Genomic DNA, 17,925 nt, shown 5'->3' on the forward strand with positions numbered 1-17,925 from the left:
TATTATGTCATCCACTATATTTGTATTTACAATGTTGACACTTCATAAGTCCAAAATAAATTTGAGATGTAAAATTATATAATTTTTCATGATTCAAAATAGACCAAGTATAATAAAATTGATTCCTCTAAAAATATTGACACATCTATTTTAAGTCCAGAGTAAAATAGATGTGTGTCCATTCATCTAAGTTAATTAATAAAATTGTAGAAAACATATTGGTTAAGATACCTACTTAGACTTGCAAACATGTTTTCATTTAACAATCTAACTTTAAATGTGTCTATTTCCAAACTTGTTTGAAAACCACATGCCTAAATTTTCATCTAAAAAGGTTCGTCTAATTTCTGAATCGCAAAATTATCGTATGTATTCATATTCCTATACATGTTTGAAAATCAGATTACCACAAGAGAATTCAAGTCTTTAATCATCATATGCAAATTTCTTCTCCAAGGATTTCAAAGACCATTAATAATAGGATCGTCAAAAAGTTTGTATAGGCTAGATATTAATATTTGTAGTGCTCCAAATCACTTTTAACCTAGCATAAAGCAAAATATATTTTACTAAAGCAAATCTAAGTGTTGCACCAAAATTTAATATGTACTCGAAAGAACTCTAGGTATTAATGATGAATCAGAAGTGAGGAGAAGAACTATGACATTTGTGAAGTCTATATCCATGGCTATCTAACAAGTATATCGATTGAAAATCTATAAATAAACCAAACTATGAAGAAAGAAGCAAGAACTATGTAGAAGAAATCAAGCATCATTCAAAGCTATGTGAATGTAAAATTTATATCTTCATATTTTTTTCCACTTTTTAAGTGCGAACTAAAAAAATTACATACTTGTATTTATTGCAAAATATAGATTTTCAGGAACAAAATAAATGGTTACCCCATAAAAATATGAAAAACAATAGTAAATTACATTATTTAAAATTAGTGTGGCGACAGGCACGGCGTCGCTGCTCACCTATATTTTTTACTTTTTTGGTAGTAAATTACATTATTTAAAGTTTTTTATATTGAATTTTTATACTATAATTTTTATTTGGTGTACTTTATATTATATTTTTTGTCTTTATTTTAATGGTCAAATTAATTAAGGTGAGAAGATGTTGATTATATATAATTATATGTAGGGCTGACAATGAACCGAACCAACTCGGTATTCGTTCAAAACTGAATCCGTTATTTAGCTTGATAAACTTGGTCTATAAACCAAATGAGTCAAATTTGAGCTGGAAATTGAGCTCGTTAAGTAAATAAGCCAAACTTGAGTTGAATACAATTCGACTCGTTAGGTTCATGAGTTGACTCGATATATATGTGTATATATATATTGTTATATATGTATATATATATATATTGTTATATATGTATATATATATATATATATATATTTTTATATATCTATATATAGACTACTTTTTAGGTTTATTATGATTCATGCATTATTTTTTAAATTTATTGTTATTATATATAAACAAGGTGATATTTATATATGTATATATAAACGATATTTTTTTAAAAATGAATTAATTATCTGAGTTAATAAATCAATTCAAACTGAAATGTCTATGAACTTTAACCAAACCCGAACTTGAGCTAAAAATATAACTGGTATCGAATTTGAGTTGAGTTTCGAATCGAATCAATCCTTAATTTAACTGAACCGAGCTGAATTCTGATTTGACTCGTTATCAGTCCTACTTATATGGTAGAAATTAAAAGGTATTAAAGACAAAATAAGAAAACAAAAATTATATCATAATAATAGTTACTCAATATTTCACCTCTATATATAATATAGATAACCATGATAATAGTTCAATTAAGACAGCGTTTGTCTTTTTCTCAAGAACATGTTTCTACAACTCACTTTTTTAATATTCGAAACCTTATTATATTCGCATCCAATTAATTGACGAATCAAACACCTAAGACCAAACCATAACCAAAACCAAATTGGTCGCTGCCACTCTCTCACTTTTCTTTCTCTCTCTCTTCTCTTCTGCTTCTGCTTCTGCACAATAACAGAGTTTTAAAGAAGAGATAAAGAGAAAATGAGCTTCTTCTCCTTTCTGGGTCGTGTTCTCTTTGCTTCCCTCTTCATCCTCTCCGCATGGCAATTGTGAGTCCTCTTTTCTTTAGATCTATCATTTTTTTTCTTCATATTATTGCAAAAGTCTTCATTTTTCTATTGTATTTTCGATTTTGGCCACCTGGGTTTCAATTTTTTCTTTATTTTATTCTAGTTTTAATGTAAAACCCTTTCAGATTTGTGTTTTTTTTTTGTTTTCAATTTAGTGACACATAGAGTCAAACACATATGTTGTTGAATGAAGATAATGTGATTTGAGGTTTCCCTTTTCTGTTTGATTTTATGTGGCTAAAAAAGAAATTAAATTACATCAAACTACTCCTAGGGTGAGTAAATTTGATTAGTATTTCGAGGGATGAAATCAGATGTGTCATTCCATATACAACAACTTTGTTATTGTTCAAAATACAAAATATTTAATTGATAATTTAAAAGAAAATAACTTATTGACCAATCACAAAGTTTTGGTACATAGAGTGGTATATGAAATAGGACATCTGATTTTGTCCCTAAGGCACTTTGGATCTGCCTAATCTGAGCCACCATTTAAGGAGGGAAAGCTCCTATTTTTTCTTTACACAACTTGAATTTGAGAGCTTACTTAAGGAAAGTGAAATCCATGCGATTCGAACAAGTACATTGATCTGAGGAGTCCATTTTGATAAGTGGGTTTCTTTTTGTTCAATGTGCATAGTGAAGAATATAAGTGATTGAGTAAAACTTCAGCTATCTGGTTTTCCAATGGCATTTGCTCTAGTATGATTGATATCAATATTTTAAATTGTGATTGTGGTCATGGTTGCAATTATTGCGATTATTGCAGTCATTGTGGTTGTTGTGTGATGTTGATTGCAGCTGATGACGTGTGAATCTCTGTTATTAAAAAAATATTTTTGAATTTGATACGCTATGATGCGGCCCAATGTGGTACGATGTGGTTGTGTTGCGGCCACATCATTGTGATCCAATGTCACATCGCCATTGCAGTTTGATGCTGTGGCGGTCATCACAATCGCAATATTGTAGCCACATAACATGATGTGATCCACAATTTGAAACAATGATTGATGTATTGGAAACTTGTTACTCAGATGGACATTTTTGTAACGGGCTACACTTTTTCTGCAGTTTTAAGTCTTATTACTTTTTTTTTGTAACTTGTGTGGTAGTGGATTATTAGTTTGATGTGTATCAAAGTGCTTAAGACTATATGTCAAGTACCTTGGTTGAAAAGATTTCAGCTAATCAAATCTCGGTTTGTTTAAGTAATTTTTAGTTTCTGTTCATGCTGTTAAGGAAAACATTTAGTACTTTTTGATTTATATAGAATCTCTATTGTCAGGTTTAATGAATTTGATGGCACTGGTGGACCCATTGCAAAGGAGTTGAATCCCAAGCTCAGTGTTGTTAGGAAAAATTTGTCTTCCAAATTGGGGGTTGGGATACCAAATATTAATGTAAGGTCATTTTTTCTTGCATTATCATTTCTTTGGAATGGTATTTCCCCCCTTTTAATTGTCGTTCTGATTGAAATGTTTAATGCAGGTTCGGCAATTCATTGCCATTATCATATTTTTAAAGGGAGTTGGAGGAGTTCTATTTGTCTTTGGCAGCAGGTTTGGATCTGTTCTTCTGGTAAGGGCTTGCTTTCTTAACTTTACAATGAAACGAAGTTGTTATTATTAAATTTACTTTTCGAGTTCTGATCTTTGTTTTGGTCTAAAAGCATTATAGTCAGCATTGAAAATTTCTTCTTTTTGTAGCTTCTTCATCTGGCGATTACTACTCCGCTTCTGTATGATTTCTATAACTATAGACCTAACAGCCTCAAATATAATCAACTGTTGAATGATTTCATTCAGGTTTGTGCAAACTTCTATTGATTCCTGTGTTTCTTGCTGATGGTTTTATCCGTCTGAGAACTTAATATATTGTGTTCGTTTTTTATTGTAGAACGTAGCATTTTCCGGTGCATTGCTATTCTTTATAGGGATGAAGAACTCGATTCCCCAAAGACGACTAAGGAAGAAGACCCCAAAATCAAAGACAAATTAGAAATTAGAGCAAAGATGTACCTGTGTGTTTCAGCATTTTGGAATAGTTGCTTAAACTAAACCTTTGGATTATTGTTTTTGTCAGTTGGCACTTGGAGCATAATTTGATTAGGATTATTGTTTTTGTCAGTTGGCACTTGGAGCATAATTTGATTATGGATATGCAGAAACTTTCTCATACAGTTTTTTACACTTGTGCTAAGAATATATATTAAAAAGGTAATGATTGTTTTTTTAATCGGTTTGTAAGATATTTCTCAATGTTTTATCAAGTTCAAAATGATGTCTTTTACGAAAGGAAAATATGATTCTTTTTTATGGATGAAATAGTGACACTCACATAATAATGAGGAATTGGAAATCTTTTCAGGTATATCACAAAATATCAGGGGTATTAGAAGAATCGGTAGTTACATTTTGGTTGTAAATAACTGAAAACTTAGAATTACATGCATCTTCATGCTATTGTCGATAACTTTGCTGTTATTTTACATTTGATGAATGAATTAAACCCATTTGGTAACATAATAACTTTGCTGTTATTATACCCTCCTAACATGCTCCTCTTTATAGCTCCAGAAATTATAAGCTAATGAAAGATACTGACACAAAGCTAGTTTAGGAATTTTTATGATATTGCCAGCTAGGAGGTTGAAGGACAAAATTCATTGGCTCTAATTTCAATACATGAGGCTCTCACTTAGTAGAGCATAAGGAGTATAGATGTATGTAATTTTACGTCACAAATAAAGAGGTTGTTTTCAGAATTTGAAACTGTAACAAAATTCATTGAAATACAAGGATGAAAATTCTGGGGAAAGGGGAAGAAAGAATTTGTTAGAGAAAACATTTGTAGTTTAGGAACACAATTAATCATTCATCTGGTTAACACTATTCAAAGAGCAGTTAATGAGTAAACTCAACATATCAGATCCAAGACACTAGTCTTAGGAAGAATTTCCACATAAACTTTGTGGAAGTTAAATCTTCAATTTCATAAAACAACCTACAACTGGAAACCACCTTTGACAACATGAAAGATGTTTTTAATGGTACAATGGTAACAACCTCGTAAGATATACTTAAGCCCCTTACCACTAGTTCTTGACAACATGTAAGATTTACTCGTAAAAATGGAACAAACAATGAAGATTAAACTCACATCAAATAACTTATTCTTGTAGCATGAAGTCCAGTCTGAATCCTCTGTTGAAGCAACTAGACCACCTCCATCAGTGCTTATGGACTCGGCATCTGAAGATGAAGAAATTGAAGCAGGAAATATTTCTTTGCCAGGCCTATCGATTTCAAGTTCATTATCCTCGGTTTCAGCAATACCAACATCACAGTTCAAATTCTTATCGGCATCTACCTCAAATTGACTTGAGGATCTGATAACCTATTGTTACCACAGTCATTGGCAAGGTCTTCTTCATCTGACAAGCATCTACAACAGTCAAATTCATCCTCCTCGTGTTGGCTTATCCCTTCCCTCCATGATATCCTCATTCGGGATTGTGATGCATTTTCGATTGTAGAACTGGATAACCAAGGATCCGTATCATCCAAAAAATTTGGAAGTTTGTTGAGGTCAATGGATTCATAAGGCACAGTTGAACAATCAAATTGGAAACTTGAATTAACAGAATCCTTCAGTGGTGCAGAACTGCTGAGGGAAGGCTCTTGTGAGAAAAGAACATCAGTTAATGAAATATGGTCAGGGTTAAACTTATCTTCCTTTGGATTGTCTGCATGCACCAATGACAATCCAATATGTAAATCTGAACTGGAGTCTGACGGAGGAGTTCGGATAACATTTCCACTACCCAATGAATTCTGGGAGAAGGGAGAATTCCCAATCATGAGATTGTGATGATCGATTTTTTCTTTCTCTGAACCATCTGGCCTAAAACTAGGTGTGGAATTGGGAGAAAACAATATGGATGGATACGAAGGCGATATGGAATTAACTGCTGCTTGACATTCAGAAAGTCCAGTTGGAGAAATAGAAGGACTCAGTTTTCTCCCGGCACCATCGGCTGCACCAGACAGATCACTGCTATCACTTATATTCCAAAAAGTTTTAGAACTGGATGATGGTGAGGCACTGTAGCCAAGACTTGTTGATTCTACTATTCCCTGATGTTTACTTAGTATAATTTCAGACTTCCTACTAAGAACTTTCTTTCCCTTGTCACGTGGAGAAGAAAGCCAAAGTACTAAAGCTTCACTTGGCGAATGCAACAAGGAAGGACTGACATGGTTATTAACACCAGCCATTTTTTTCTCATCATCAAAACTACTAGCACCCATTTTATCAAAGCCTGAATACTTATCTTCCACGGTAAGAATCCCTCTAGGCCTACATTTCCTCTTGTCAGTGACACCAGAAACAACATAGCCAGCGCCATAACAAGCAGGTGTTGTTGTTGAAACCAAAGAAGACCCACCTTGTATCTCTGGAGAAACAGAACTATGAATTGGAGGTGTTCGACTAACGCTTGTGTTCAAGTTCTCCTCAACATCCCCATAAACTGTACCATCCAAATCAGACCTGGTAACATTTTCACTCAAAGGAGTCATAGTTGCATCACTATGACACGATTTGAGCTGAGAATGCTCACCAGAACTATAATTTACCCCTTCGAGTTTATCTTCCTTCCGCTTTACCTCCTCAGATGAAGGTGGCAATCTAGGTAAATTTTTACCATGTTCATTCAGAGCAGAACAAGGCTTAGACTTTTGGCTAGTTCTGGAACCAGATTGCCACTGGTAGAGATACTGGGGGTTCTTCCTAAGAGTTTGTGGTGCCTTATGTGATCTGAGTCTTTTTGTTTGCAGCCCATGATTACCCTTTGAAAGATTCTCCTTTGAGGACTTAGATTTAGATTGTTTCAAAGCAGGTATGTCAGGGACCGAGTTGGATGTTTTGGATAAATTCTTCGGCCTGTGGACAGGGGCTTTAAAAGATGAGGAAGACAAGAACCTGAGGCAACCCTTCGGGGGTTCAAAGGAGACATTGGACGAAGCATAACTGCTGTTGCTGCTACTAGAAATGCGATTGAGATCCTGCAAGGGGCTTCTAGGACTTCGCTTCTTCTTTGTATAGGATGTTCCAATTGCTGTTGGTGTAGGTGGAGGCAAAGATGAAGGTTTTTTTGTTGAAAAAGCTCTGCTCATAATGAGAGACCTGTATGATGAACACCTCATTCAATTGATCTTAATATACTAACATCATGAACACTAATCGAACTTTTTTACTCAAGTGTACATGAAAGTCACATTAGACCCCAACTAATTGCAGTCAAGAAAGGAAGAATTATTTAAGGGGCAAAATTTTCATTCACAATACTTGAATCTATCCAAGATCTTGCTTAAAGGTTTGTTTTCGAGTTGCGTTTCGAAGGGAATGAAGGGAAAGGAAATGCTTCAGGGCATAAAATACACTTGTGAGATAGCTTTAAAGTCTCCCATTTCCATTCATTTTCTTCCAAGACTTAACTAGCAAATGGACCCGAGGGAACTGACCACTTTACTGGTCAGAGCAAAGTTGGTCTAAACAAACATAGTTTTTTTAGTATAACCAAGGATATCTCACGGCCTAGGGTAATGAACTAATCTCTTTCGCTGCGTCATTGTGTTCCTCCGACAAATCAAACAAGCACATATATATTAGATTTGAAAAAAATCAAATACCAATTAAGGCACAATCTGTTTCAATAACATCCGAGCAAACAATTATGTAATTCTGCTAAAAAAAGTAAGAAATTTTCAATTGAAGAAAGACAAACTTGTATGGAAAAACAAAACCCATGATTTGTAATATAATTTCTACAACCAGATAGCCAAATGTAGAAGTTTTTCCTAAATATATCTCTGGATCTGCAATAGTTAAACACATACACAAAGATAAAAAGTGTTCCTTTTTAAAACAGGAGGAGATGGAAATGTAATATATAAGGAATAAAGAAAGAAAGATGAAGAAGTTGTTATTACGGGTGAAGGACGAAAAAGTGAAGGAACAAGTGTTGGAGTTGAACATATAGGAAACCCAGAATGGTTGGCTTATGATGTTTGAGAAAAAATGGATGGGTCTCCGATTGGATCAGTGTTTGTGTTCAAAGCTCTGAAACAGCACAGTTCAACTTCATCTGCAAACATGTCACTATCATGAGTTAGTGTACCACATTTGATTTGGCTCTGTTCAAAGTTCAAACTTAATATTATTCTTGTGTTATATTAATTATAACTAATTAACTATGGTTATGCTTGTGTTCTTTCATGGTGGTTTTGGTTATGGCCCAAAAAGGAAAAAAGGGAAGAGAGGTAGTTCATGGGTTATAGACTTACTTCCATCTATTTAAAATTGATTTTTTAATCTTACTCTTCTAAAAATTCAAAATTTTATAAGGTGGGGTAGTAATAATGGTTAAATTATGAAATTCTTTTAATAGGTAGTTAAGAACCAATTTTGGTTCATGTAAGTTTTCAAAAGCATTAGTGAGTCTTTAAAATTAATTTGTTATATGAAAAATCAATATACATTATGTCAAAATTGAGAAAAATGCTTTTCATTTTATCCAAGAAAAATAATATCTCTACACTTTGCCATTATCATCAACCTTAAATTCATAACCTACCATCATCCTCAACACTTTTTATTCTTTTTAATGTTTCACAACTCTCTTATCTAAGCTATCTTTTGAACTTAGATTACTGATTATCTTGATGACTATCTTGGCAACCGCTACCAACATCCTCCACTCATATCATCACACTTTCCCATTGTTAGTGCAGCCACTAGGTTCATTTGAAACAATTATTGATCTACCATTATGGACTTCTTCAACCTTTTCTAATTCAACAAACTCAAATTCAACCCTCCACCACTTGCAACTAGTACACACAAAGATTTACTATACCAACATCCCTCAAAGCTTCATATGCTTGAATCATTGGAGCGCACTAATACAAACTCGACATCATAATCACACAATGTTGGAATTTCTGACAATTTATGGGTCACAAATATAATTCTGTAGTTGTGTTATGGCCATTATGTAATTAGCCAAAATATAAAATGATCTTCAGTAATTAATTTGGTGGCTAATGACATATGTATCATGAAATAATAATAAGTGTAGATACCTTCAGGCAATTTCTGATTTGATGAAGGGACTGAATCAGAATTATTGCAACTAAAGTAGTAACCACTACGGGGTTATTTTTATGGGTTATGGTCCCCATTTGTAGAGCAACAGGTTTTCAAGTGTAAAGGTGGAGGAGAATAAGGTAGGATGAGAATAGTGTTATCCAGAATATGATAACACTATCCACTCATCCATAAGGCTTATAAGGTATAAGGATAAGTATTGACAAACGCAGAGGCAAACTGGCATAGTACTTTCAATAAGTTGAGATTATAGTTAAATATCAATACTGTAAATGTAATGATTTCCTTCAAGATTATAGGAGACTATAAGGATAAACACTTCCAAGAAGGTAACACTCTTGCAATATTCATAAATGAGTTGATGTATATACTAGGACTTTTTCATTGAATGTATGTAATTACATATTAGCCCAAAAACAATAAGTAACCATAAAACTAAAACTACCTCATTTATTAACCATGAATAGTTCATAATATCTCCCATTCCCATGTTGGCATGGTTGACAATATTATATATCTCAAAATTTGACAAAAGTAGAATTAAGTATATACTCGCAAATGGCTTATATACGTTAGCATTGATTGTGTTTTCTCTCATTCTTATCAAGTACATAAAAGATAGTAGAGTTTGTGAGATTGAAATCACAATTCAATAAGAAATAGTTACCCTAAGCATAAGAAAAACCGTAAGGCGCTCTATCATCTGGAAGATCATCGCACCCTCATACCTTCGAGATCCCGGAAATGGCTCAACAAGGTATGTTCTTCATCTTCACCATGAACTCATTTGGGGTTTCTTCGGTCTGGACCATGGATGTTCCATTCGGGTGTATGTATGGGCATACACATTAGGTTGTGGGAACAAAGTCATGGTCATAAGGACTTCCGCATTCACTCTATGGATTTCGGATGGAGAAGAAATTTCTCCAACAAGTGGTATCAGAGTCACCCCAATATGATTCATTTGTGAAATTAGGTTTTCATGTTCTTTCCCAAATCTGGTTTGATTTAGGGTTTTTGATGTGTTTATTAGGGCTCAAGCGAGATTTTGCTCGCCCGAGCGAGAGAAAATTTTTTATTTTTTATTTTTATTTATATTATTTTTGGGATTTCAGTATCTTTGTGTATTGGTTTAATTGTTGTTTGGTTGTCCATTAAGGTTGTCTGTTATTTCAAGTGAGCCAAATGAAGTGAAATGTCGCCAAAGTGACCTCTTTCATGGATATAACTCATGAGGAATAATGGATGGAAGTGTGTATGGTCATTCATGCGGGTATTAGCTGGCCCAAAGGAAAGTTAATATTTGGCCGAATACCATATACACCTGTGATGATAAACATGTCATAATTCTAAAGTTTTATACGTGTGACTGATGAATCAATCCAAAGAGGGATTCGTCAGTTGACATGTCTTATTATGAATGTTTGATCATTACAACAAGAGTATCACTTGCAGTTGATATCACTGTCCAAAGACTTGATATTGATGGTGCACTAGGTATCTTGATTTGGACATACCATTGTTTTGAGCACAATGATAATTTTGGGTTGTGAGCATATTTTAATATTTTGTCTTTTGTTTCAATCAGCTACATCAATTGCTTCTATATCTGCAAATTTGAATTCGGTTCCGGTCCTTAATGGTGAAAATTTTAAGGATTGGAAAGAGAACATGGAAATTGTTCTTGGCTGCATGGATCTGGACTATGCACTAAGGGTAGAGCAACCTCCTTCTCCTTTGGAATCTAGTTCCTCTGAAGAGAGGAAGGATTATGAGAAGTGGGATCGCTCTAATCGCATGAGTCTGATGATCATTAAGCGTGGCATTCCAGAAGTCTTTAGGGGTACTATCTCGGATGAGATAAATAGTGCCAAAGATTTCCTTGCTGAGATTGAAAAGCGCTTTGCAAAGAGCGATAAGGCGGAAACAAGTACTCTGTTACAGAACTTGATTTCCATGAGGTATCAAGGCAAGGGAAACATAAGGGAATACATTATGGGAATGTCCAACATCGTTTCAAAACTTAAGGCCCTTAAGCTTGACATGTCGGAAGACTTGCTCATTCATTTGGTCTTACTGTCTCTTCCTGCACAATTCAGTCAGTTTAAGATTTCTTATAACTGTCAAAGGGAGAAATGGACTCTTAATGAGCTCATTTCATTTTGTGTGCAAGAAGAGGAAAGATTGAAGCGAGAGAGGACTGAAAGTGCCCATTATGTTACTACCTCTAAAGACAAGGGCAAAAGGAAAATCACTTCAGAGCCCAAGAATGAAGCTGCTAAGGGTTCAGTGCAAAAGAAACAGAAGCAGGATGATGTCTGTTTCTTTTGCAAAGCAACTGGACATCAAAAGAAGAAATGTGTAAAGTATCACGCCTGGCGTGCTAAGAAAGGTACATTTCTTGCTTTGGTTTGTTCTGAGGTCAATTTAACTTCAGTACCTGGAAACACCTGGTGGTTAGACTCCGGTTCAACTTCTAACATCAGTGTTTCAATGCAGGGTTGCCTGAGCTACCGAAAGCCTAATCATGTTGAAAGATACATATATGTTGGCGATGGGAAATCGGTAGAAGTGGAAGCTATAGGGCATTTTAGGTTGTTATTATGTACTGGTTTCTATTTGGATTTGAAAGACACTTTTGTTGTACCGTCTTTTAGACGGAATTTGATTTCTGTTTCATATTTGGACAAATTTGGTTATTGTTGTTCATTTGGAAACAATTCGGTTCAATTGTCTTTAAATTCAAATGTTATTGGAACTGGTTCACTTATGTTGAATGACAACCTTTATATGCTGAATATCATAACTGATTATAGCGAAACCCTGAATGTGGAATCACGTGGTACTAAGCGTAAGATTGAAAATAATAATTCAGGTGCATTATGGCACAAGCGCCTAGGTCACATTTCTCAAAAGAGAATTGAGCGTCTTGTGTCAGATGGGATTTTGGATTCCATTGACTTCACAAACCTTAATGTTTGTGTTAAATGCATAAAAGGAAAACAAACCAAACAATCGAAATATGGTGCATATAGAGCTTCGGACGTCTTAGAATTGATACATACGGATATCTGTGGGCCATTCCCTACGGCTTCCTGGAATGGTCAACGATATTTCATATCATTCATAGACGATTATTCTCGTTATGCATACATTTTTCTAATTCATGAAAAGTCCCAATCGGTGGACGTGTTCAAAACTTTTAAGGCTGAGGTTGAAAATCAACTCGGCAAAAGGATTAAGTGCGTCAGATCTGACCGTGGTGGTGAATACTACGGTAGATATGACGGTTCAGGTGAACAACGTCCAGGGCCTTTTGCCAAATACCTAGAGGAATGTGGTATAGTCCCACAGTACACCATGCCAGGATCGCCTAGCATGAATGGTGTGTCTGAAAGACGAAACCGGACTCTTAAGGACATGGTAAGGAGTATGATTTGTCACTCTACCTTACCAGAGTCACTCTGGGGAGAGGCACTTAAGACAGCAGCTTATATTCTTAATAGGGTACCAACTAAGGCAACTGCTAAAACACCTTATGAGCATTGGACTGGGCGAAAGCCAAGTCTGAAGCATTTTCATGTGTGGGGATGTCCAGCTGAGGCAAGGCCTTATAGGCCTCATGAAAAGAAATTGGACTCCCGTACAGTGAGTAGTTACTTTATTGGTTACTCTGAAAAATCAAGGGGCTATAAATTTTATGATCCAAGTATGAAATCCATATTTGAGACGGGTACAGCCACGTTCTTTGAGGATGTTGAGTTTGAGGGGGAAGATAAGGTTAGAAACTTTGTCTTAGAGGAAGAATCTGTATCTATTCCAGATGCGATTCATATGGTTGCTTTTGAAGAAGCAAATTTGGAACCTCCTCAGGACATAGTTGATGAAACCTTCCCTGCTCAAGGTGAGTTAGTAATTCATGAAGGACAAACTCAAAACCCTCAGGAACATGGACAAGAGGTGCAAGAGCCTATAGCTTTGCGTAGATCCACTAGAGAAAGGAGAAATGCAATTTCGGATGATTACATTTGCTTTCTTTTGGAACATGAGGGTGATGGCTTAATGGACAATGATCCATTAAACGTTCGTGAAGCCATCCAAAGTTCCAATTCGGAAAAGTGGATTGAAGCAATGAAAGAGGAGTATAAATCCATGCAAGACAATAAAGTTTGGGAACTTGTCCCATTACCAGAAGGTAAGAAACCCATTGGTTGCAAATGGATTTTTAAGACCAAGCGGGATTCTAATGGTAATGTGGAGAGGTATAAGGCACGTCTTGTAGCTAAGGGTTTTACTCAGAAGGAAGGGATTGACTATAAAGAGACTTTCTCTCCGGTTTCATCGAAAGACTCTCTTAGGACAATCATGGCTCTTGTAGCACATTATGATTTGGAGCTTCATCAGATGGATGTCAAAACAGCTTTTCTAAATGGAAACATTAATGAAAAGATTTATATGGTGCAACCAGAACACTTTGTAACGGGAGACCGAAAGAATATGGTTTGCAAATTGACAAAATCCATCTATGGGCTAAAACAGGCGTCTCGTCAATGGTACCACAAATTTCATGAGGTGATTCTCTCTTTTGGTTTTGAGATGAATTCAGTTGAAGATTGTGTGTATCACAAGTTCAGTGGGAGCAAGTATATTTTCTTGCTCTTGTATGTGGATGACATACTGCTTGCCACTAATGATGTGGGTACCTTGTTAGAAACCAAGACATTTCTATCCAATAGTTTTGAAATGAAGGATCTTGGTGAAGCTTCATTTGTATTAGGAATCCAGATACACCGAGACAGATCTCGGGGTATTCTTGGATTATCACAAAAGAGCTATATAGAAAAGGTGCTCAAAAGGTATGGCATGCAGGACTGTAAAGTAATGGATACTCCAGTTGCTAAGGGAGACAAATTTAGTCTCAATCAGTGCCCTAAAGGAAATCTGGAAATTCAGGAAATGCAAAAGATCCCTTATGCATCAGTTGTAGGGAGTCTTATGTATGCTCAAGTATGTACGCGTCCGGATATAGCGTTCATAGTTGGAGTTTTAGGCAGATATATGAGTAATCCATGAATGGACCATTGGAAAGCAGCCAAAAGGGTCATGAGGTACTTAAAGAGGACAAAAGACTATATGCTCACATATAGGAGATCAGACCAATTAGAGATCATTGGTATTCTGACTCCGATTTTGCGGGATGCCATGATAGTAGACGATATACTTCGGGCTATGTTTATCTATTAGCTGGTGGTGCGGTTTCTTCGCATTCTGCCAAGCAAAACCTTGTAGCTTCATCCACCATGGCAGCAGAGTATATAGCATGTTATGAGGCATCACTTCAGTCATCATGGCTGAGAAATTTTGTCACTAGGCTGCGGATTGTGGAAAGGATTGAAAGACCACTAAAGTTATACTGTGACAATAAATCAGCCGTGTTGTTCTCCAACAACAATAGGAGTTCGGCAAAGTCGAAACACATCGACATTAAGTTCCTAGTTGTTAAGGAGAAGGTACAAAGTGGACAGCTTTCCATAGAACACTTAGGCACTAACTGGATCCTCTTACAAAAGCTATCACACCCAAGGTCTTTCATGAACATACTGCTCACATGGGTGTTCTACAGTGTGAGGATATTTTGGTTTAGTGGAAGTTAGAAAGTGCACACTTTTATTATGTGATTTCAGTATTATTTATGAATACATTGTATTCAAACTTCAGTTGATTAATCATTCAGTTTGGTATTCTGTCATTATACTTTGTACAATAAGGTTTTATGTTATTGTTAAGGATCTCACTAAAGTTAAGTAGGACCAGTTGAAAATTGACATGTACAGATCATATTCATGTAATTTTCATGCTACACATTTCTGGATGTATCTATGTCATTTAGTTGTGTCAATGTTGGTGATCATTGTTGAATTAGCCATGATTGATATGGCGAAGTTCACTGTGATTCGATATGGAGACATGACCAATGGACGGGATAATTTAGGTATGCCTAAGTCATAATGGCAATATTTGAGCTCGCATTAAGGATAACACGTATAGAGAATCATATGTGTGACTAGTGAGAGATTGTTAGAATTTCTGACAATTTATGGGTCACAAATATAATTCAATAATTGTGTTATGGTCATTATGTAATTAGCCAAAATATAAAATGATCTTAAGTAATTAATTTGGTGGCTAAGGGCATATGTGTCATGAAATAATAATAAGTGTAGATACCTTCAGACAATTTCTGATTTGATGAAGGGACTGAATCAAAATTATTGCAACTAAAGTAGTAACCACTACGGGGTTACTTTTATGGGTTATGGTCCCCATTTGTAGAGCAACAGGTTTTCAAGTGTAAAGGTGGAGGAGAATAAGGTAGGATGAGAATAGTGTTATCCAGGATAGGATAACACTATCCACTCATCCATAAGGGCTTATAAGGCATAAGGATAAGCCTCCTCCAACTAACCTCAAAGCAACACTTTTCAGAAACTAAGGTATTCTCTCATTCCCCTCTAGAGAGAACTAAAGGAAAACCATTCGGCGCTCTATCATCTGGAAGATCATCGCACCCTCATACCTTCGAGATTCCGGAAATGGCTCAACAAGGTATGTTCTTCATCTTCACCATGAACTCATTTGGGGTTTCTTCGGTCTGGACCATGGATGTTCCATTCGGGTGTATGTATGGGCATACACATTAGGTTGTGGGAACAAAGCCATGGTCATAAAGACTTCCGCATTCACTCTATGGATTTCGGATGGAGAAGGAATTTCTCCAACACACAATACTTGGATGAGGGTTGGAGCTTCACAAATAGCCTAGATTGGTAATAAGGGTAATGGAGATGGTGTTTTTTACGGTGGTTTTTAGGTAATGGTTTGGTTTTCCTTTTTCGCCTACGTGGTAGTGAAGGCCAATTATGATGTGAGTGATGGTTGCAAGTGAGGATTGACATGGTTGATTTGAGTCCTATAAAAAGATTTGGAGACAAACATTTTAACTACACACTTTCTTTATCATATATCTATTTGCTACAAAAAATTTATTTAACATTACTTTTAAATGCATCTCTAAGTTATATATAGATTTTTTTAGATATGCAAAACTCACTTTGATGATATTTTGCCTCAAAATGGTTTTGTATAAACTACTATCCATTTTTATTAAACTCTTATCTTAGACATAGTCATACTTGATCACCTTATAATTATGTTCTGAAATAACCTTGGGATCAAATATAGGTCAATTAAAACATGTCCTAGCCTAAACATATTACATTAACTAATAGGGTATTGAGAAAAATTGTTTCTTTACAAGTTGGTTGATTTATCTAGCTCTTTGAAAAGTTAATTTTTTTTAAATAGAAATGATAATAAATGATGGAAGCTTAATTTGTTTAAATATTAATCAACATAAACATCAATAACTAGGAATTCTATTAGTGTAATTTAAAGAGAAAAATATAGTAAAATAAAACACATTCTATTCCAAACCAATGTCTTCTTGGTTTCGAAAAGTTTTAAAAATGAAGTATTTTTAGTACAACTTTTTATAGAAATGTATTTATGTATAAAAAATTAATACAACATATTTTTGCTCTTTTCTTTTGTACAAGTAGGAACAAAACAACAAGCTAAAACCTAGCAAAGCAAACACCAACAACATATGAATATTAATTTTAGTTATGATGAAATGAATGTTATATGAAAAGATAAATAATTTTTCATCCATCCAAATATATATCTCATTACAGATGACAATGAAAACTAAATCTGTAATATCTGTCCGAACTCAACTCGAATTTAACAGGAAAATTTCATTATGATTGAGTTCAAATTTTACCTGAATATAATATTTAGGTTTGGTACAGATAATATCATACCCAAAACCAACTCCAAATCAGAATGATATATTTAAAATTAATAATTATATATAATATTCCTGCCCAATTTAAGTGTAAATGGGTATATATATATATATATATATAATAATTTTAGGTTTGGATTATCTAAAAAAAGATGGTAATATGATTTTTAACCCCTTTTATTCCGAGACGGAGTCGAGTTTTAAATTTCAGGGTTAGATTTGGGTACCCTGCCCTCATTTGCCCCATTCTTATATCTCGTTTAAGGATGACAACAAGGTGAACGAGCACGAGTAGTGCTTTCCCATACCCATACCCACATGGGTAGGGGTATTTGCAAGTACCCCACATATTTTTAAGTTTCAATATATATTTATAATTTTATAATAATTTATACATATAAAATAATTATTCCATGAATAATAAATTTTATTTACATGTTAAATTTATTATATATCTCAATCACTAAAATTTATTATAAAATATTACAAAAATACATAATATATAATTATAAAATAATAATAGCAATGTAATATATATAAATTATATAATTAAAAAAATAAATTTATAAATATACGGTACCCATGGAACAGATATCATAATACTCATTTTCACTATATTTACGGCATCTGTTGTGAGTATTTTAACCGGTACCATAGGAATGGTATTTTTGCCATTATTTCAAAATTCAAAGTAAACCCATCCTCAAACTTAATTAC

At 34.5% G+C, this 17,925-nt stretch overlaps 1 protein-coding gene and 1 pseudogene across 1 annotated transcript; one reads left to right on the top strand and one right to left on the bottom strand.

Annotated features, from left to right (window-relative positions):
- LOC109336430 lies at window positions 1,945–4,408 on the top strand. Its single transcript, XM_019573021.1, has 5 exons — window positions 1,945–2,144; window positions 3,457–3,571; window positions 3,660–3,749; window positions 3,878–3,976; window positions 4,068–4,408. Exons 1-5 carry the CDS (start codon window positions 2,077–2,079, stop codon window positions 4,167–4,169), a joined length of 474 nt encoding a protein of 157 aa, XP_019428566.1. The 5' UTR covers window positions 1,945–2,076; the 3' UTR covers window positions 4,170–4,408.
- LOC109336429 lies at window positions 5,038–8,255 on the bottom strand (annotated as a pseudogene).

Source organism: Lupinus angustifolius, chromosome LG20 (assembly GCF_001865875.1).
Source record: "Lupinus angustifolius cultivar Tanjil chromosome LG20, LupAngTanjil_v1.0, whole genome shotgun sequence".
Taxonomy (NCBI): domain Eukaryota; kingdom Viridiplantae; phylum Streptophyta; class Magnoliopsida; order Fabales; family Fabaceae; genus Lupinus; species Lupinus angustifolius.

Excerpts from the sequence above, each read along its gene's own strand:
- LOC109336430 (XM_019573021.1), top strand. The coding sequence starts at position 2,077 with ATGAGCTTCTTCTCCTTTCTGGGTCGTGTTCTCTTTGCTTCCCTCTTC. Across the intron at positions 3,572-3,659 it reads TTGGGATACCAAATATTAAT|GTTCGGCAATTCATTGCCAT; the intron begins GTAAGGTCATTT and ends TGTTTAATGCAG. Across the intron at positions 3,750-3,877 it reads GGTTTGGATCTGTTCTTCTG|CTTCTTCATCTGGCGATTAC; the intron begins GTAAGGGCTTGC and ends TTCTTTTTGTAG.